At 40.1% G+C, this 20,860-nt stretch overlaps 1 protein-coding gene and 1 long non-coding RNA gene across 6 annotated transcripts in view; one reads left to right on the top strand and one right to left on the bottom strand.

Moving 5' to 3' along the window:
* Nucleotides 1-1,023: 1,023 nt before the first annotated feature.
* USPL1 (ubiquitin specific peptidase like 1) lies at nt 1,024-15,750 on the bottom strand. Of its 2 annotated transcripts, none has more exons than XM_036404283.2 (8): nt 15,675-15,750; nt 10,668-10,796; nt 8,788-9,442; nt 8,487-8,573; nt 7,942-8,071; nt 6,962-7,087; nt 6,141-6,301; nt 1,024-4,602 (listed from the first exon to the last, which is right to left on the bottom strand). In XM_036404283.2, the coding sequence occupies exons 3-8, from the start codon at nt 9,146-9,148 to the stop codon at nt 2,705-2,707; spliced, it is 2,763 nt and encodes a 920-aa protein (XP_036260176.1). In that variant the 5' UTR covers nt 9,149-9,442; nt 10,668-10,796; nt 15,675-15,750; the 3' UTR covers nt 1,024-2,704. The 2 variants fall into 2 exon arrangements, with proteins under 2 accessions (XP_036260176.1, XP_036260174.1); XM_036404281.2 differs by lacking the exon at nt 15,675-15,750 and adding an exon at nt 11,366-15,662.
* An 89-nt stretch (nt 15,751-15,839) lies between these two features.
* The window catches only part of LOC118700007 (uncharacterized), a 34,231-nt gene continuing 29,210 nt past the window's right edge, over nt 15,840-20,860 (top strand). For 2 of the 4 annotated variants that reach the window (XR_004982171.2, XR_004982173.2), the window contains exon 1: nt 15,997-16,509. This is a non-coding gene — a long non-coding RNA (uncharacterized LOC118700007). Of the gene's footprint in view, nt 15,895-15,996; nt 16,510-20,860 lie in introns of those variants that run through there. The other 2 variants (XR_004982172.1, XR_004982170.2) reach the window with 2 other exon arrangements.

Here is a 20,860-nt window from a genome sequence, read left to right on the forward strand (position 1 = left end):
CAAGCACTTGGTCCTGCCCTTGAGTCACAACCCCAGGCAGTGCTACAGACTGAGGGCAGTGGCTGGAAAGCTGCCCAGTGGAAAAGGAAACGGGAATGCTGGTCAATGGCAGCTGAACATGAGCCAGCTGTGCCCAGGTGGCCAAGAAGGCCAATGACTGCCTTGTGTCAGCAATAGGGTGGCCAGCAGGAGCAGGGCAGTGATGGTCCCATGTACTCGGCCCTGGTGAGGCCACACCTCATGTTCTGCGTTCAGTTCTGGGCCCCTCACTACAAGAAGGACATTGAGGGGCTGGAGTGTGTCCAGAGAAGAGCAACAGAGCTGGGGAAGGGTCTGGAGTGCAAGACTGATGAGGAACAGCTAAGGGTGTTTAGCCTGAAGAAAAGGAGGCTCAGGGGGGACCTTACTGCTCTCCACAACTACTTGAAATGAGGGCGTAGCCAGGTGGGGGCAGGTCTTTTGTTGTAGGTAATGAGACAGGATGAGAGGAAATGGTTTCAAGTTGTGCCATGGGAGGTTAGATTGGATGTTAGGAAAAATCTCCTCTCTGAAAGGATGGTTAAGAATTGGAAGAGACTGCCCAGGGAAGTGGTGAAGTTATCATCCCTCGAAGTGTTCAAAAAATGTAGAGGTGGCATGTAGGGACATGGTTTAGTGGTGTAGATGGCAGTGCTCAAAGCCCTTAGACTTTGGGAAATCTACCCTAGAACACTAATAAAACCAACACAATACAGGGGCCAGCTTCTGATCACTACCTGTACTTCCAGTTGACAAAAAATGACTACAATACTTTGTATTGTCTTCATGGCAAATTAAGAGCTGCATTTAAAAACTACTCTTAATATAAAACACCCAGTAACATTTCAAATTCCAAACAATTTCTTTAGTCATGGGGTTTTCATTCAAAATCAGCTGAATTCTCACTTGCACAGGATCAGAGGCAGTGAAACATTTATGGAAACAAACAAATTGCACTGCATCATCTTTAGTTTTCTGTTTCAGAGAAAAAGGCAGCCAGGAACATGCAGCATCAACAGATTTATTTTCATACCTTCTTTAATCTCAAGTGCTATTTGTTTGCTCTTGGAGCTTCTATATATACCTGTACCCACACTAAATCCCACGCAGCTGCAGACCAAACACTCTCAGCTTCAGTTTGTGGAGGGGGTGCCAATGGTGACCCGAGGTTCTTGCTTCTGTCTAGGTGTATGTGCACAGCAGGTGTGCCCCCACACCCTCCCTCCTCTGCCATGAACCACATTATAAACCTCTCCACTAGGACTTCATCTTCTAGCAGGGTTTCTTCCTCCTGTTTCTTCCCCCTGTGAATTCTGCATCACCAACGCTGGGCTCACTGCTTTACTCACCCCTGGGTCTGTGTTTGTGTCCCAAGCCAGTGGTGAAGGAGCTCCCAAGTCACAGCTGCAGGTCATTGCAACCCATTCATGGATAAATCAGCTCTTTTTTTTGTTTTTTTTTTCCTTTTTTTTTTTTTTAATTAGGGAATTCATAAATGGGCAAACATTTCACAAGCAGTACACCAGCCCTTAACATTCAGAATCCACTCGTTTTCTATTGTAACATTACCAATTACAGTATTTAAAACAAAGAAGCTCAAGTTCTTCACAGTAACTTGAATTTCAAAAATTCATTGCCTAAAGTACCAGTTTGATAACAATGTATTGCAACAAGTTCAGGGCCAATGATAGTTTTTCAAGCACTTTTTAAACCTAGTTCAAACAATCCAAAAGCATTAGAATCTGTAACCATGCCTTGTAATAGCATTATGTTTATCTGCATCTACTGGAAAAGTAAGACTGAGCATTTAATGTTTTGAGCTTGGAATCTGAAACAAAAAAATGCAGGACAGCTCTAGATGTGCCTGATATAAAGACTTGCTGATAAAATCCTTATTTCCAAGAACGAGAAAAATGTACAGCTAATCTAACTTGGCATATAATACCCTCAGCTTTGTGGCCATGCATTTAAAAAAAGACTCCAATCTAGCAAAATGAAAGCTATACATATCTAGAAACACCAAGGTGTGAATCCCTCTGCTTACTCACTGCTGTCTTGCCACATTTTTCCATTACTTTCTTCCTACTGACCTTGCCTCTCCTTGGCATCTCACATACAGTCGGGGGTGCACTGCCTGAGTCATGAAAAACTCCAAGTGACAACAGTAATAGGCATTAACTTACAGTTAAATTAATTCTAAGAAACCTCTAAGTTCATATCAGAGAATGCAAAATTCCCTACTTACAGAAGGTACTTAAAATGTTTTTTTTAAATGTTGGACAAAATAACTTCAGGAGTTGAGTGGTCCTGTAAAATCATTAGTACATAAATAGTATTTCTTACAACATTACATCATCAAGACTACAGAACTTAATTAGTTCTCAAACACACTAGAGTATGGAAGATTTTCATGTTAAAAGCAGCAAAAATTAAGACTCAGAGGAGCTTTTAATTAAAAATCATTGTCATATCTGACAGCTAAAATAACTGCTTCTCAGAAGAATAGAATACATTAAACCCTGATTTGCTCGTTACAGTAAAATATTAAGAAAAAAAAATCTCAAATGTAAATTGTTCAAGTACAGCCAGTGTGCAATTAAACTAGTTATAAAATATAATTTAGTAGTGCTTTGTTTCAAAATATACATAATACTGAAAAAATACTTAAACTCAAGAAACTGAGTATTTACCAAGTTTCAAACAGAGTTTCATCAAAATGAGGTAAATCCATGTCATCTGCCATTGAGCTTGGCGCTGAAATGGAGAACAGGTCTTCGAGGATATCATCTCTTGTAGGACTTTCAAAAGAAAGTTTTTTCCCACAGTGTTTGTTTATTGCATCAAGCTCCAAAGGGGTGTCCTTTACAGGACTGTAGTAATTGTGGTCCTCACTTGTCACTGCTGCCTGTGGCACAGTGGTGTTCTCCTGGGACACGGTTGTTGCCACGCTGCCGTGCACCATTTCCATGTACATGCACTCATCTCCGCTCTTCGGCGCCTCCACGGAAGCGACAGTCGAAATAGGGGACAGTAATTCTGCCAGTATTTCATCAGTGTTATCAGGGCCAGTGCACTCTGGCACAGCGTTTGCATTCAATTCAGATCCATTCCCTGTGACATCAATCTGATACTGCAGCTCCCTTAAGCTCTGCAATAATTCACTGTCATTCTGAGATTCAGTCTGCGATGGGGTGCTCACGTCTCCACTCACAGGTTTTTCCTGTTTCATCTGTTCCACTGCTAATCTATCCAGTGAAGCCAACTTCTTCTTTTTAGCATTAAGTTTTTTTAACAATTTTAGGCGAAGTTTTTTTGTTTTGTCACTCTCTGACTCTTCTGCCTTGCCAGAGTTATAGCCAGGTGAGGGGAACCGAGTCACTTTACCTGAGGTACCCAACATACTTTCTGACTTAATCCAAGTTGGACCTACAATAGTGGTATGATTTGCTGTTGGAAGACAAGTGCTTTGAGAAAATCCTTTGAAATTTGGTAAAGGATGAGTATTATTACTCTGAGGAGCCAGTAACTTTGGGGTCTCAGCTGTTTTCTTTGTACCTCTGCTTTGAAATCCACCGAAGTTACTTGCACCCTTAACTGGCAGCCGAACTTCACTTATTTTTTGCAATGAGGGAGTTTTGCAACTTCTCTCATTCTTGAGAGCTGAGGCACTTGAAGGCATAAAAGAAGCACTCTTGCTTGATTTCTTCACCCAGCTTCCTACAAATCCTCCTTTTCGGTCTTTGTGTGAGGACTGAACTGAATTACTGGCACCAGAAGAACTGCCAAATTGAGAATTAACTACAGTTTTGCTTGCATCTCTCAAGTCAGGTGGTTTTTGTATAGTATTTTCTACTGCTAACCACTTCTTGCTTAGCAGTAGTTCTGAATTTAGTCCATGTTCTCTGTTAGCTAACTTAGCTCTGTCATTTAATTGAGAAGGCGATGAGTCAGATGAATCAGGGTCATGTTTTTTGGGCACAGGAGCAGTAATATTTACTGAGTTCAACTCTTCCAGAGGAAAGCAAATACTGGAATTTTCACACAACATGGATTTATTGTTCATAGCTAGACTAGTTCCAGCAAACTCTCCTGCATATGGAGTGCTAAGTGAAAAAGTTGGTTCCAGCTGTTCTGGTGTGCCCCATCCATCAAGAAGGTTATTTCCCACCATCCATCCGTTAGGCAGCAATTTATCTTCTGGGTCAACTAGAACTTCTTCAGGCATCAGTGTTACAAGATCACCATCTGCCAGATTTTCTGAACCATGATGAACAATACTTTTGTCCTCAGTTACTTGCTGCTGTTTCTTATCTGGAGTCCTCACAGAATCCTCTTTGTGAGGTTCTGCAGGTGTTTTGCCGACAGTGTTATCAAAACCACAATTCAACACCATGGAATTTGAATGTACACTATTAAGAGGAATATCTTCACTATTTTTACTTTGGAACTGTAAATTCAGCTCTTGTGGCACATGGGATGCTTTCTTTTCCCAGATAACAATATGAATCTCTGAAGGAGGAACTTCAAATCTTTTACATCTCTTGCAATACGGACCCTTTAAATCATCACATTCAAGCCAAGTTCCTGAAAAATAGCAATCAGTGCAGAGACTCAGAGACTTTTAAAATTGAAATCACTATCCTCACACTTGTCAAGTATTTTTATTAACCCATTCTCCTGGCAAGCAGAAAATAGAGTTTGGGTTTTTTTCTCCAGAGAAAACTAGGAGACTTCCACTGTAAAAAGAGCAAGTACAAGAAGTTGCAGCAATATTATTACAGGTCAGAGTATGTCAACCATAAAACAAAGCTAGCTAAGGAATTTTTTTGGCTGAAACATCTTGTCTGAAAATACTCTCACAAGTCTGAGGTAAGAACCACCTCTTAAATTAAGTTTCTCTGTAGACCTTTTAATTGCCTGGGTAGGAAGCACAGGAGCTAAAAAGAAACTGCTTATTTTAAAACTCTTGTCTCATCACCTGGAAACTGTTCACAGATAATGAAAGAATATTTTATAGCTTTAAGAATTTTAAAACAGATATATATGGCATATAGGAGCTTCTTAACTAGGCATTTCCCAACTGCTTCCTCTTCCCATTTCTTTTTTATCTCTGGCAATATGACTTAGACAATTTTCATGTTGTCACAACACTTCATAAGACTGTACCCCATGCTCTCTACAGAGGCATGATTACCAAAATATCACCTTTTCACCTTCTCTATTTATGGATCTTCCATCAGCAGTACAACCATCATACCATTAGTTATGTTTCCAACATGGATTTCTGCCTCCCACCCCTGAGGTGCCATAAAGTTCAGATATAAAAAATAACTTCATTAATTGCTCATAGTACCATAGGTTACCTTGTTTCCAGCCAAGAATGGATGAATCACGGGTTTAAAAATAAACAATACTATTTGTTCCACAGTCATGGTCAGACTGCATTTATTTTTTAACTTTTACGAAGTTATGAAGGGAAAAAAACTCTATAGCCAAATTACTTTTTCCAGTAAGTGCTCTGTAAGACAGCACAGTGCAGTAAAACCAACTGAAAACCTTCACTCCAAGAAACCCAATTATTCGCAACAATTTAATATGAAGTTTAGAATGCAGACAAAAGAAATCTTTGTTATTATATATCAACGGTTGAGACTACTGCAGTAACCCATAAAACTCATGAAATATTATGGTAGATAAGAACCATAAACTCTATCTTATCTCTCTTTTTTATGAGGAAAGACTGAGGGAGCTGGGCCTGTTCAGCCTTGAGAAAAGACAATTGAGAAGGGACCTCATCAGCCTCTGTAAGTATCCAGAGGGAGGTGTCAGAAGACTCACCCAGGCCCTGCTCAGCAGCGCTGAGCAGTAGGACAGAAGGCAACAGGCAGAAACTGATGCACAGGAAGTTCCACCTGAACATAAGGAAGGACTTCCTTACTGTGCAGTGACAACACACTGGGGCAGATTGCCCAGAGAGGTTGTGGGCTTTCCCTCACTGGAAATATTCAAGAACCATCTGGATGTCATCCTGTGCCATGTGCTCTGGGATGGCCCCGCTGGAGCAGGGAAGTTGGATGACCCCCTGTGGTCCCTTCCAATCTGACCCATTCTGTGATTCTTACCATCAGGATTCAATGACCAGCTTATGAAGTGCTTCTTATCTGTTTGGTACTGAACAACAGATGTTATTTGGTAGGTGTCTTCCTCAAATTGAAATGAGTATTTCTCCAAGTTGTTATGTGGCAAGCCTTCCACAAAATGTAATGTTAATATTGAGGGTACTCTGACAAAGAAACAAGAAAGAACCAGTTTATTACAATAGAACAGTGGCAAAAGTTCCTAATGAAAAAGTAAGACATCTCTAAGAGTATTTGGTTCTGCCCTTACTATTCTACTTCCTCACAGACTCTTCAGATTGCACAGTAAGCAGAAAGGAAAAAGAATATCCCAACTGAATGTTCCATTTAATTATAGATTAGGGGGGAAAAAACCCCAACACCAAATAAGAGATCTGGGAGTGGGGAAAAGTTGAGAAAAAACATTCCTGTGCCATAAACACAGTAGCAAGGGACATTGTTCCCAGGTCAATTAAGTAAACAAATGATCAAACAACTTTTATCCACAGCAGGGGCTGTGAAAAGGCTGACACTGGATATCAGTTGTCTGTATTTACTACTTGATAGTTAAGTATTTATGACCTAGTTCACACACATGCTAGTCAGCATGTTAAACACTGCTCTGTTTCATCTTTAATAAACAATACTTGCTATTTTAGCTTGTAAGAATGATCTAAAAATCTTTAAAAGTGAGTACTGATCAGAGTTTAAGGTTTAGAATCTCTGCAAACCCACAGTAACAGTCTGGTTTCAGAAGTCATAGGTTCAATAAATGAAGTCTCAGAACTTTATGTATGTTACTTTCAAGTTCACATATTCAAACTTACTTTTCCAAGATCATCTGTTGTCTTTGAGATGTATTTCCACAGTTAATACACGGTCCAATATGAACAGCATTGAGTGGGTGCCAATCAGGGATTATATTTGTAAATGTCGTTAGGGTTTTCTTCAATCTGGACACACACACACATTTAAAGAGTAAGCTGAGTTGGTGATCAGAAAACAATAAATATACATACTCTACCAGGAAACAAGTTATAAAAACATTATAAAAACCCAAATTCTATTCATGTTCATGCCATTTGTGTGGAATTCACTGTGACAGCATCACATCCAAGTCGGCCCTGAATTCAGTTCTGCCAAACAGCATCAGTCATAACTTGTTTCAGCAGCCCTGTGGCCTTCAGTTTCACATTATTTGCTTTTTCTCCCTATAATGTTATCTCTGTTTCCTTTCCAACATAAGACAAAGCTTGTACCAGGATCTGCGTAATTTACTACCTAATAAAGATATTTTTCAACTAAAATGAGTTGTCTTCTGAAGGTATCTCTCTTTACCTGCTGACCCTAAAAGGAGCCTAAATTACAAGCTTGTACCTGTGGCTGCACAGATCTAAATAAATTCTCAAGAAATTACTCCCTGTAATACTATTTTAAAATAGACAAACTATGTTAGAGAATCTCTGATTCTTTGTAACCCAAGTGAATATTCCAGGTATTTCTCAATAGCAAAAATGTACTAGGCATACATTCTTTAGAACCACAGCATTTGCATACTCTCAACAAAATATCAGAGTGAGTATGTCCTGAGACTCACACAGTTACCTATGGTATCTTTCTTAATTAATTGATAACATGGTTGTTTAAGACATGGAATAGCAGTAAACTATTTGCAAATGAAAAAGCAGATCATACAAAACTTCAACAACCTTAAACCTGGAAATCTGAAGAAAACCAACTATTAGATGCAGATTTTAAAAGGTGAGGTAGAACAGCTATGTAGAAGCAACTTATATAAAAATCTCACCGGTCCTGGTATTTGTGGCCACAACATACACATTCAATTTTCCATGAAAACGAATGCAAGAATAGTTTCTCAGCTTGTTGATCCAATTGTAAGAGTAGTTGAAGTGCAAACACTGGATTTTTCATATTACCTTCAAAGATGGGGCAGAAAAAAATGGTCACTAAATATCTGAAATCACCTTTCAGTACCTCAAAAAGGAAGAAGATAAGCTTATTACTATGATTTAAATGTCAGTTATCATTTCAAGGCTCTATTTGCAATTCTCACAGCAAAGGGATTGATCCATGTTATTAGATTGGTATCAGTGACGATTTCATGACTACAGCATAATTACAAAGATCATCTGCTCTCTAAAAAGTCAAAATGGGCAAAGGACAAACCAGCTGATCATTCTGTAAAGTATGTGTAAGTCACCAATAAAAACAAATATATTTCCAAACCTTCTTGCATGCATTCCTACACACATACTTTTATGTATGACATAAAAGGCTTTATATCTAGCATTTCCTGAAAGTAATTACTGAGATGCTGCACTAATTACTTACCCAATTCACATGTCAGCTGAGGCTTAAGTTCTGTAAACATTACGTTTCTGATTTCGTTGAGCTGAGATTCTGCTTTTGGAAGAACATCTAAAGAAAAAAATACGTATGTGTTCATGTAGTTATGTGTAACAGCCCCACACCTTTTCACACACATATGTACCCTTAGCATGCACTCCCTCTCTGCAAACCAATGCCTTTCATATTGACCCATACTTGAAATAGAACAGAGGCACATATATAAATTCCACATATTTGTAGCAAATCAGTCTGACTATAGAAAACAGCAGCTAAATTTACTCACCTTTTACTTTACTCCTTTTACAGGTATTCAGAAGAACAGATGCTTGATTATACTTTGTTATAAGTTTCTGGAGTAAACATTTTCCATTGTTACATTCTTCTGCTAGAGCAGATTTTAATGTTTCTAAGTGTACCAGTGCTGACAAAATACAATCTAACCAACAAAGATTATGTTTGTTTCTCCACTGAAGACACAAATCTCTGTTATTCGTGGAACCTTTATCCTCTTTAAGTGAAATTTCAGATGCTGTTGATAAATTCTGAGAATTTGGCAATAGTTGTGTTTTGGGACTAGAAGTCTTTGGTGGATTTTCTTGGTAGTTGTTGGTCTTGGTGGTTGTTTCAAAATCCATGCTCTGCATGCAAGACCCCACATGATTGCCAGGGTTTTGCTGGTCATTTTGTAATACACTGTGTAGGCTTGCCTTGGGAATACACAAACTATTCTGGCAGCCTTTCACAACTGAGTCTGCATTAATGGCGTGCTCAACATTGAGCACGCCGTTACTTGCTTTTTTTGGATCTGATCCAACAGCAGAAAAGTCACTGATATTACCAAATTTCCTCTTCTTGTGAGTAGATGGAGCTTGATGATTTTCTGAACCAGTAGAAGTAATTATGCTGTTTAATGGTTTATAACCAAGTGGGTAGATACACTAAAGGAAAGAAAAAAGGTTACAGTGAAATCTACAAAGCAATTTCAGGTGAATGAGAGCTAAGAAGTACAAAACATACTTTTAAAATGGAGTTGAATCACAGAATGATAAAATGGCTTGGTTTGGAAAGGATGCTACAGACCATCCAGTTCCAAGCCCCCTGCCATGGGCAGGGACACCTTCTACTGGACCAAGTTGCTTAGACCTCCATCCAACCCAGCAACAGGGACTTCTGTAAAGTGATTTTTTAATTAAATCAGTACATATATTCAACATAGGTATGACAGGAAGGGTGTGTTATCCCACCACTGTCTCATAAGCAACTATGAAATACATACATCAGTAGTGATACTTCAACACTACTTTCCCAGTAAATTCTCCCAACCTCTGCAAACAATTTAATTTTGCTAAGGAGAGTCCTCTTGTCTTATTCTGCTAAATCCACTCCTATAGGGTACAGATTTGACATTATTATCTCATGCCTGAGAGACTACTGGTACCCAAACTGACAAGGCTAGCTCAATGAATATAGACAAATCCCTATTACCAATCTCCAGAACTATACCATAATTAGTTAAAAGCAGGAAAGAATGGGAAAAAACAACTCTGAGACCCATATCTAGTCAAGTTTCTACTAATTTAAGGGCAATTTAAGTCTGTTTGCGATTGCTATACCCTTCCCACATACACGGAGCAGTGAAGGGAGAGGTAGCAAAATCACAACTCAAATATTAAGCAGCAGAGAAATCCAGCTAAGGTTAAAATTAAAAATGGGGGAAAAAAGAAATAAAAGCATAGTAATTACAATCATAAACCTATATGCATTACCCAGACTTATAGAAGGGAAAATGGGAGACTCAGATCTGCTAGAGTTATGCACTAGCTCCATGGATCATCAAATATTCACCTTCTAGTCTGACTTGTACAAAAATTTATTTAGTACCACTTGTAATCCGTTGCTAATTGAGAAGAACCCTCCTTTATTTCATTATTTTTTTACTCTTTTTAATCCTTTACGGTAGCTATCTATGCCTAAACACTGCATATACTCAGGTTATTTCTGTTTTTCCCTATTTGCAAGCAAACATCCTGCAGCATACAGACTCAGAGGGGTCCTATTTCAACAGTCTGCTTACTACCAAAAAAATCACAGACTTAGAGAGGTGTAACTGCTGAAGGTAAAGGCCTCTGCAGGGCCATATAAAACTCTTTATTAGTGTGATACCTGAGGATTTTCACAAAGGAAAATGGACTCTTGAAAATTAAGGCGGTAAGTCCGTAAACCTTGGATCTGACCCTTCTCTTTGCAGACTGGACAATACTCATGTGTAGTTGTTTCCACAGGATTACAGTTCTAAAATAAAAACAAACCAAGAAAGATAAAGCAGCATAAATTTATGTATTTCATACATTATCCCAAGGTAAGACATACTTATACAAAATCATTGTTCAATTTCTAGATATGATACAATACAATATAAAAAGCAAACTACATTGGTTTCTTTTTAAATATTTTTACTATATTTGTATGGTAGCATGATTTAAATAAATTTATCTTTTTAGTTAAATATTCAAATAAAGTGTCTTTAACAACACATTTTATTTTTGCACATTTTATGTACTTTTATGCACATTTTATTTTACTTGAACTAAACCACAGGACCCTTATTGCCAGGGAACACAAGCTCAGATCTTTGAAAGACAAATCAATTTTCATAGGAATGCAAACAGTTGTAAAAATAGTGCCAGTAAAAAACATAGGCACATATTTACTTAGAAAAATCTTTCGCCATTGTTATAGATTTCCGTGGAAAATAACTTTGAATTTTTTTTTTTGGGGGGTAAAATTAAGACCAATTAAAAATCTCTCAAAACAGAGAAAAATATGAACTTTGCACATATGTAAAACAAGTTTCAACTGACTTTTCCCAAATACCCCACCATGTGGAGTGTCGATTTCCCTATACCAGTCCCTTCTCCAATCACTTGCAAACCATTTGTAGTCTTCTGGGTTTCCATCATTCTGAGCCACTGGCTAATTTATGTCACTTGTAACAATGTCATGACCACTAAGGATTTTTCAAAGACTCCTGAAAAATAAGAAGTGAATAAAACAATTAAAGAAAAATTAGACTGAAGTTTGGGACAAAAAAAAAAATCAACAACAATGCAGCTTGCATAATTTGTGGAAAGTAATTCAGAAGAGTATTTCCTAAACTGAAAATACTTTTTTTTGTTCTTGTGCAGACTGTGAATTCAAAACTTTAAACTAAGAACTACAGGAACCCAATCCTGCTCCTGTTGACTTGAAACTGACTAGAATAAATATACATCTCTTCAAGCTGCATGATGAAGTTAGGTTGAATTGCAAAGTCATCAATGCAGTATCTTTCCTTCAGCCACAACTGCTCCCTTTTCATTACTTCAATGAAAAACATTTTCTCCCACACCATGATGTCCTTTCAGCCCTTTATACAGTACAGCAACAACTCCTTACAAAAAAAAATAAATTCTCCAGGCATTCTTGAGACCATAAATACTAGTTCAACCTAAACCTACTTACAATACTTGGCAAGAAGAGACCCTACAGAACTGCATGGAATGCCAAAAACCAACTGAGCATGAACTAAAAAAGCACAACAGAAAAACATAACCACTCGGATTTCAAATCAGACCCCCATGGCAACTTAAGAGTGGGCCAAAATGAGATGATATCCTATCTAAACCTTCAGTGTGTCCAGCAGCCCTTTTCAGAATTATCAGTCTGCAGCACATAGAGGTAGTATTCCCTGACTGATGAAACTAATGGTTGTAATAGAAAGCAAGAGCATAAAAATAACAATCCATGTCCCTTAGAGCACATTTAGCTTTCCAAGTAATGTTGTAGGGTACCCATGAAACAGCATGGGCTCACACAAGGTGAAAATTAATGAATTAACTCAAGGTATATTATACAAACTTGTTGGAGTGTAAAGGAAAGACAAGCACCCCAACTTTTCACACAGCAGCAACAGCACTATCACATTGCAACTCACCTCTGTTATCATATATTTAGTCTAGCCAGGAAGTTGACTTGTTTCATACAATTACAAGTTGTACAGATAAGAACCTTTATCATAGGCTATATCATACTATAACACATAACTTTATTTTTCAAGGGACTTTTAGTAAATTCCTTGGCATGAAGCAGTCTCAGCGCTCCAGAGTAAATAAAAAACAGATCACAAGACAGAAACTCCTGAGAAATTTCTCACCAAAAATATTCACCACACACTTAAAAGGTTAGTAACACTAAGAACCTGCAGGTTATTCTGTTTTAAGCATGTCCCTTGGTTTTATAAAACATACGTATTTCTTTGCAAGGCCCTGTTTACGCTATCAGCTCTCTCAAAAGCAAATCAAGCTTTTGTTTTTTTCTGGTTGTGTTCAGTTTCTGTTTCTTCTGCTGTTCTTTTTAAAGCTTAAATACTGAAATTTATAAGATGTTCTGAGACTTACAATACCTCCCCCCAGCTATAGTCACCCAGCCAATAGTACCACAATATTGAAATAAAGACTTTTATTTCTCGCTAATATAATAACATCTAAAGAAAATTAATTATCCTTTTAGTTCAAAGATCAACACTATGAGCAAATAAAATAGGTCTGCCAGTACTAGATATGTAGAGTGGTACCAAGAGGCATGCCTGTACTCTTCAAAGTTTCTAACATTTCAGGAAGGTACTGGTGATCTTTGCACAATGTACAAACACTGGGCATCAGATCAACCCTGCCAAGAAAAACAGCCAAGCAAAAGACTGCTGCATCAAGTACTGCAATAACTCATTGCAGCCACGTGCAGTAACTGCATTACAGACAGGCAAGTACAAAGGAAGGCACACTCAGCCTTACTAGGGCATGTTCTAAACAATTAACGCTGCTTTCCTTCTTTAAGTCTGCATATTGAAAAATGTTATGCAAAATATGCTATGGATGTGACTAAATTATCATCATGCTGTGGCTACGCTTCCTTGACCAGATCTAACTACTTGCTGCTGCAAGATAGGGGCATCACTTTTCTCTTTATTTCCCTTCCCCCCACTTTTCCTGACAGCTCATGTCCTCATCAGACTTTTTATGAACTAAATGAATTCACAAAACAGGAGAAAACTTAGTAAAGAACAAGTTTTTTTGCTATTCCATGTAATTAAATTGGCCTGTGAAAACTCCAATGACCTAGGGAGGGCAGAAGATAGAAAATAAGGAAAAGATGAATAGAGACATATGGCCTTGAAATAGAACTGCTAAATGCCTAAGGAACTGGCTGGATGGCCACATTCAAACAGCTGCAGCTCAATGTACCAAGCACAAACCAGTGGATTCCCTCAAGTGCCCACAGTGGGACCAATACTGTTTATTATCTTCAGCAAAGAGACACAGACTGTGGGATCTGGATTCTGCCCCTCCAGTCTGCTCTGGTGAGACTCCCCCCAAAGTGCTGGGAACTGAGTAATGATGTGGACCTGCTGGAGCAAGTCCAGAGTGCCTCTCCTCCGCAGAAATTCTGTGAGAGCTGAGATTGTTCAGCCTGGAGAAGAGCAGGCTCTGGGGAGATCTTACTGCAGCCTTTCAGTAATTAAAAAAGGCTTATGAGGAAGAGGTAGAGGCATTTTACTGGGATCTGTGGTGACAGTACCATGTGCAATGGTTTTAGATTTAAAGAGGGCAGATTTAGATTGGATTAAAGGAAGAAATTCTCTACAATCAGGATGGCGAGACTCTGGGACAGGTTGCTCAAGGAAGCTGTGGATGTCTCATCATTGGAAACGTTCAAGGTCAGGTGGGACAGAGCTTAGAAGAACCTGGTCTAGTGGAAAGCATCCCTGCCCACTGCACTAAATGATCTTTAAAGGTCCCTTCCAGCCCAAACCAATGCATCAAACAATTCTACAGAAAAAAGGGACCTAGGCCTTTTTGACAATAACTGTATCTTGTGAAACAGTACCTTATGAATTAGAATCAGTTACAAAGTGCAAAAAGCAGGCAACAACAGTGGTTACACTACAGTGAAGAGGACATCTCCTTGTTTAAAGGCTAAAAGGGCATTTAAAAATAACCTTTTTGTAAATCATCTTAAAAGTCTTGTTTCCTTCATCAAGGGGATATTGAAAAGATTAAAAGAAACAAATGTGAAGAAAGTGGTGTTACCTTTCCATTCTTTACACAATAAGAAATCAGAGTACTAAGGTTTTTCTTTATCTGAGGTCATAACTACAAATATCCAGATCCCAGTCCCTCCCTCAAAAACTGACAGTTTTGGCCACAAAATGCATTTCGTTACATGCAACGGTAGTATTGTTCCTGTGAGAAAGCAACTCTCTCTTCAGCCCAGCCTGTAAGTACTGGGCAGAACTGCAAGGCTCCATGGTGTAGGAGAAAACATGAATTCCCTTCCTGAAAATAGCCTAACGTAGACTAAGCAAATAAAGATAAATCTGATGACATTGCAAAACGAACCAGCGTGCAACATCATTACTCCAGTGTTCTAAGAGTTTCTTCTACAGGCAGACTTCTCTGAGATGTCCACATATTAAATGGGTGTATGACAAGGGACAGGGACTACGCTTGGCTGGCAAATCATTCAGTCCTTCCGAAACAAAAAGGTGAATGTACGAAAAACACAGCCTGAACTAGTTCAGTTTATTTATTATAGCTGCAGCGAAGAGGCAAGATTTCAGGAAGGCAGGCGATCTGTGTCCCAAGGCAGTGGAAACGAGAGGCACGGGGGTGTGGATGCCACTTAACGAGGCGTCAGGGCAGGGCCGGCCCAGTGCGGGGCTGCTGCCCTCCCTCCCTCCCTCCCCGAAATGTGCTCGGTTTTTTCAGGTAAACCTATGGGTAAACTGCCTCCTGAGCTCTTATTCCACATCGAGAGTGATCCACACGCTACTGCAGAGGGAAAAAGCGTTCAGAGAGTTAATCGCTGAGCACTAGAGAACCGTGCCAGGGGCAGATGCGAGCGGACACACACACGCGGTGCCTCCCCGGGCGCCTCTCTGAGGAGCGAGGCGCGGAAGGCCCGCACCCTTCCCCGCGATGCTACTGACATGAAATACTCAGTCGGCATTTCGGGACCCGCGACACCCCCCCGCTCTGCGCCCCTCTCGCACCGAAGGGACCGGGACAGGCTGGGCCCGCCGCTCCCGGCGCCAGCCGAGCCCCGGCCCGCTGCGCTCGGCGGCCCCGCTCTCACCTGCGGCCGCCGCCACTCCCGGCTCCCGCCGCTGCCCCGGACCCCGCCGCGCGTGGCCTCCGCCGCCGCCGCTGTCCGCCCCGTCGCTGCCGCTGCGCAGCTTCCGGCGCGCTCCCGCCTCCATGCGGGCCCGGCACGCCCCGCTCCCGGCAGCCAGCGCAGGCGGAGCCACCGCCGGGCGGGCCCTAGGCCGCGCCGAGCGGGGCCAGCAGCGCCCGAGGTATTTCTCGCTCCCTCCCCCTCTCCTCCGCGTCCTTCCGCCCCGCTCCGTCACTCACGCGGCGCGGTGGGAGGGCACGGCGGCGAGGGCCGGTCCTGCGGCGCCTCCCCGGGCAGGGAGGGGCCCGCTCCTGCTGCCCCCCAGCTGAGGCCCGGGAGGCGGCGGCCCCGCGGCGCTCGCCCCGGTGTCGGGAGGGGCCGCGCCGCCGCTCGGCGCGGTGCCCCGGGCAGGGAGCTGATGATTAACCTGCGGGCCATTGAGTGCCTGCCTAAAGTCGCGCCCAGGGTGGGGTTTAACCTTGTCCGGGGCTCGGTGCCTCCCGTGTGACTCTGCCCGAGACCCTGGGGCGGCCAGTTCTGCTGCTGCCGCCGAAGCGCTACAGGGATGCGCAGCTCCCTGTTGAAAATCTCTGCTCTAAATCTCAGCCTAGAGCTCGCCTCGCAGTCGTTTTTGGAAGTTTCAGGCTCAAGAGGTCGAGGTGATGTGGGGGTCTCGGCGAGCGTCTGTGCAGCAGCAGCCTCGGGCTGCAGGAGTGTTTGTGACTGGCACTTGAACCCATGCTGGCCCCTTTTCCTCGGGCTGAGCTGCAAGGAGCTCAGCAGCTGCGGCATTTAGGTCAGTGCTCCGCGTCTCTTGCGTCAGGAAAGCTGTCAGTGCGGCCCCAGCCTCCTGCTCCCCGCGGCTGCAGGAGCCAGTGAGTCAGGAGATTGTTCCAGTGATAGCACAGAAAATCCTTCTCTCCTCCTGCCTGCCTCTGCTTTCCTGACAAGCTACTCCTGGTTGCGTTTTTAAAAAGCGCTTAGCCCTGTATAATTTGCATTGCGAAATGATGTGTTACTATAACGGGTCCGTCGTAACATCCGTAATCTAATTTTTTGCTGTAGTTATTCCTTTAATTTATGCAGCAATGTTGTCAAGGTTGAATTAATGTTTGAGAGTATTTTGTTCTATTTGGAGGAAGTTTTATGCCTGACTGGAGAAATACTGCAATGAAATTTGTGAAGAATTATGTCACGAGTGCTTCTTTTTTAGATTGATGTCGGAGTTTGCTTCATTAGTGCTTTGATTTTAGTGCACGTTTTACCTTTTCCCAGGGGTGACTGAGTCGGCCGTTTTGTTTTGGCCTTCCACAAACTTTTGTTTCAAGTGTGTACAGCCTAAGAGATAATGTGGCAAAAGGTGTTTACTTGTGTGCGTTTATGCTCTGGAAGGATTAAATAGGTGTTTTTTGCTGCTTGTTAGCAGGGGCTGATTTTGAAAAAGCTCTAGTACTAGATCCCAGTTCTCTGGTAAGTTAGAATTCATTACTCAATACTGTTAAGACTTTTTAAACTGCCTAATGCCTCCATTCTCTGCTTTGTCTCCTCCCTTCCACCTCTAACTTTTTTGGTAAATTAACTTATATTTGGGGACAGGCATTTTTAGCAGGGTCTAGGAAGAAATACTTTACAATGAGGGTGGTGAAAAACTGTCAGGTTGCAGAGAGGTGGTAGATGCCTCATCCATGGAAACATTCAAGGTCATTGGGGCCAGGACTCTGAGCAATCTGGTCTTGTAGATGTCCGTGCTCATTGCATGAGGTTGGTCTAGATGAGTTTTAAAGGTCCCTTCCAACCCAAAGTATTCAATTATTTCAGGTGTTTTTAAGGTACCCCTGGGTACCACAGTAGGATTTACTGGTGTCCTTTATCTTTTTTCCTCCCTGACATTCAAGTTGATTAAAGAAAAGCTCCTGCCACAGACAGAATCCAGAACCTGAGTTTTTCCATATGCTTAAGGAACAGAATTTGTGTGTTGGCAAAGAAAAGAAACTGATGTTTTCATCTCATTTTACCATAGAACTTCATTTGTCCTGAACAAAAGAGTCCTATAGTAATAATTACTATGTGATGCCAACTCTGCAGTCACGAGGAATTGATTTGAGTGTTCCAGATGTGGACTGGTAATGACTTTGGGATCTAGTTAGACTGCTGTTTGCTCAAATGGAGTTTTGTCTTGCATGTTGTGTCAATTTGACTAGATTTGGTTTCGATTTAACTAACAGTGCATGAGCACATGGCTTGTTTCTTGTTTTATCAATTTCTATCTGCCTTTTGAAACTTTTTTCACAACATAGAAAAAATTAGGAGGGTTTTAAGATACAATTTTTGAAGTTCATTTGGTTTAGGCAAGTGAATGGACATCCATGTCTGATTTAACTTCCTGAATCAGGGAATCATCCTCTTGTTGCACTCTGTTCAAGCATTGTTTGCCAACTTTGTGATTACACAGACACAGTGAAGACTCAGTCTCCCCTCAAACCCCAAGGTGAACTCTTGAAATGAGTGTTGTTTAAGGCTTGATATATATATATACACACGTGTGTGTGTGTATATATATGTATGTATGTATGTATATTTGGGTATATATATATCTGGTGCTTTCAAAGAGTAACAAATCTGTACAAGAAACCATTATCTGGAACATAGTTGAGAATGTTGGGAAAACAATATTCAGGGCATTTATTTAGAAAATTGTACTTGGGCTGTGAGTGTATGCTATTCATGTGTGTCTTCTAAAAATATTTTCACATGCAAATTACACACCGGCTGGCTGCTCAGTTCTAACCATGTTGTTGCTGCATGATGATCTCTGAGAAACTGAGAATGGAGTGGGAGGTACCAGCTGAAAACTTTTGCTTTAAAGGTTTTGTTTCTTGGATTTTATTTCTGCTTGACTTTCCTCCTTTTTCCAAAGCCTAAGAACATTTCCAAAATGGCACTTTGCAAGTTTAAATTTTAATGTAAGAATAATAAAGTAATGAATTATATATGTACCTCTTTTTCTCTTTTTAATTGCTTAAATATATTGATTATGTTCTGTTTTTCAAGTACAGGTCACAAGAAAACCATTGTCTCACTTAGATTTTTTTTTTTTTTTGTATATGAAGGCCAGGTGACTGTGATTGTAAACTTTTTTGCATTCCTCAACTATTTTTAAGCCCAAAAATTAGTAACATTACTATGATATATACATATAGTATCCTTTTGCTATTGCATTGCAGTACTTTACCAAAGGGAGGGAGATCTTTTCTGAGAGAGATTCTAAAATAAGAGACCAGGTTTTTTTTTGTCAACTGCTGCCTGTTTAAACCCTTTATTTTTTCTGGAGTAAAAACCTGTTACATTTTTATGACTCATTTTCAAAAGTACAGGAAAAAAAAGAAGTGCTGCATTTTTCCCTACTATGATGCCTGTAGCCTTGACAGAGCAGGAGAAATCTATATATTGCTCTGAGGTAAAGGTAAATTTCTTTTTTCTTCTTGGATCTTATGAGAGTGCCTCTTATTTTGTCATCCTTAACAGGAGTGTGTTTTTTGCTGTGTAGAAAGAGAGAAGCTTGACACCTGATGCAGTGCTTTCTGCAAATCACTGCAAAGATTTCCATTTGGGAATTGCAGCTGGCCTTCAAAATAATTTCTTATTTTTCATAGTATTCTTAAGTTATTTTACCTCCATTTTCTACAGCCTGTAGGCTTCTGACCCCATTCTAGTAGGGAACAACAGCCAAGAATTAACTTAGTATCTCTTGTGTTTCCAGAAATGAATTATTTTCAGGAATCTTTCTAATGGGGAAATACCAGTGATGAAATGTTGTTTCTGAAACCCGTGGAAAGCTGATTGCTATCTGATATGATCATGGTGGTTATGTTGTGCATTTGTGTCCTTAGGAATCTTCCAGTAGTTAGGTTATGTTTCTGTGGTGGTTTTTTTTGTGTTGCTACTCTTGTGAAAATCAGCAAAAATAGAAAATACAGCTTAATGTTGATGGAAGGATTTGGATAGGACTCAGAATGAGGTAATATAGCAACAATCAAACAAAATTAATGTCTCTGTAGTGACCAAGATATTGGCTAGCTTGATGTTAAGGATTTGAAAAACTGATGTGGAAGTTTGGAGTTGCATTGGTTAAAAGACTTACTAAGTAAGAAGGATTACAGCAAGCCAAGTGCTTTGAAATTAAATGAACAAATAGTTAACACTTGCCCAGATGTGATATGCTGGTTTCTGGTTTCATGCATTAATTGCTCTTTTAAGGCAGGTTATATTTGACTCTCCTTTTTGTTTGGCCCTTACACTGTTTTTCTCTTCCTCTGTATGGAAGTCTGGAATTTCTATGGTGGTTTTAGGTTTAACTGATTGACTTATAGCAGAATTCCAAGATGTATTATCAGTAAAGTTTCATTCATTTTGAGAATAGTGATTTTCAGCAGTAGTTGCTAAAGACAGTATTGTACAGGAATTTAGGAAAACTGTGATGGTGTAAAAGGTGCTATCACTCTTTTGTGTGTGTTTATAAAAGGGAAATTAATACTAAATTATATCTATGCAAGTAAACAATAATTGATATAATGACACTTTAAAAAAGAATCTTAGTTGTTTCATTCTGTTTTCAAAGTAACTTTAAAGGCTGTTTTGTCTTCTTGAAAAAAGTAGTGGTAATCAAACATATTAGTTAAAGCTGAACCCTTGTGAATCTTGAGAAAAAAATTCTAAATATCTTGGCTGCAGAACCCACTTCCTATGTTAGCAGAGCAAAGAATATTAAGTAGCACACTCGCTGTCTAAGAAATTGGCCTGTTCTTTTTACACTCCATGATGTGCTTGAAGGTATTTTTCCTGTATTCTGGTACTTTCAGAAGGGAGAAGTCTTTTCAAGTAGACTGATCCTAAGTTTGTAAGATGTCAATTGGTACTGACAAAGGAAAAAGAACAATGATCCATTTTGTGAAATTTTGAAAGTGACCGATTTTCCATTCTTACTTACTATTTAAACTTATACTGATGTAGCATTACCTGTCCATTAGAGACTTCAAGTACCCTCTGGTACTTGAAGCACTTGAGCTACATTTTATCACCATTATCTTGTGGTTCTTTTCCTATTTAGTCTTGGGGGTTTTTGCTTTCTGCAGTCCCCTTTGAATAAA

This window comes from Molothrus ater, chromosome 2, assembly GCF_012460135.2.
Source record: "Molothrus ater isolate BHLD 08-10-18 breed brown headed cowbird chromosome 2, BPBGC_Mater_1.1, whole genome shotgun sequence".
Taxonomy (NCBI): Eukaryota; Metazoa; Chordata; class Aves; order Passeriformes; family Icteridae; genus Molothrus; species Molothrus ater.

Bases quoted from the DNA above. Each gene is read 5' to 3' on its own strand.
- USPL1 (XM_036404281.2), bottom strand. From the start codon at position 11,464: ATGATGGAAACCCAGAAGACTACAAATGGTTTGCAAGTGATTGGAGAA. The intron at 8,072-8,486 runs GTAAGTAATTAG...CCATCTTTGAAG, and splicing joins TCAGCTGACATGTGAATTGG to GTAATATGAAAAATCCAGTG. The intron at 6,302-6,961 runs GTAAGTTTGAAT...TTTCTTTGTCAG, and splicing joins CAACAGATGATCTTGGAAAA to AGTACCCTCAATATTAACAT.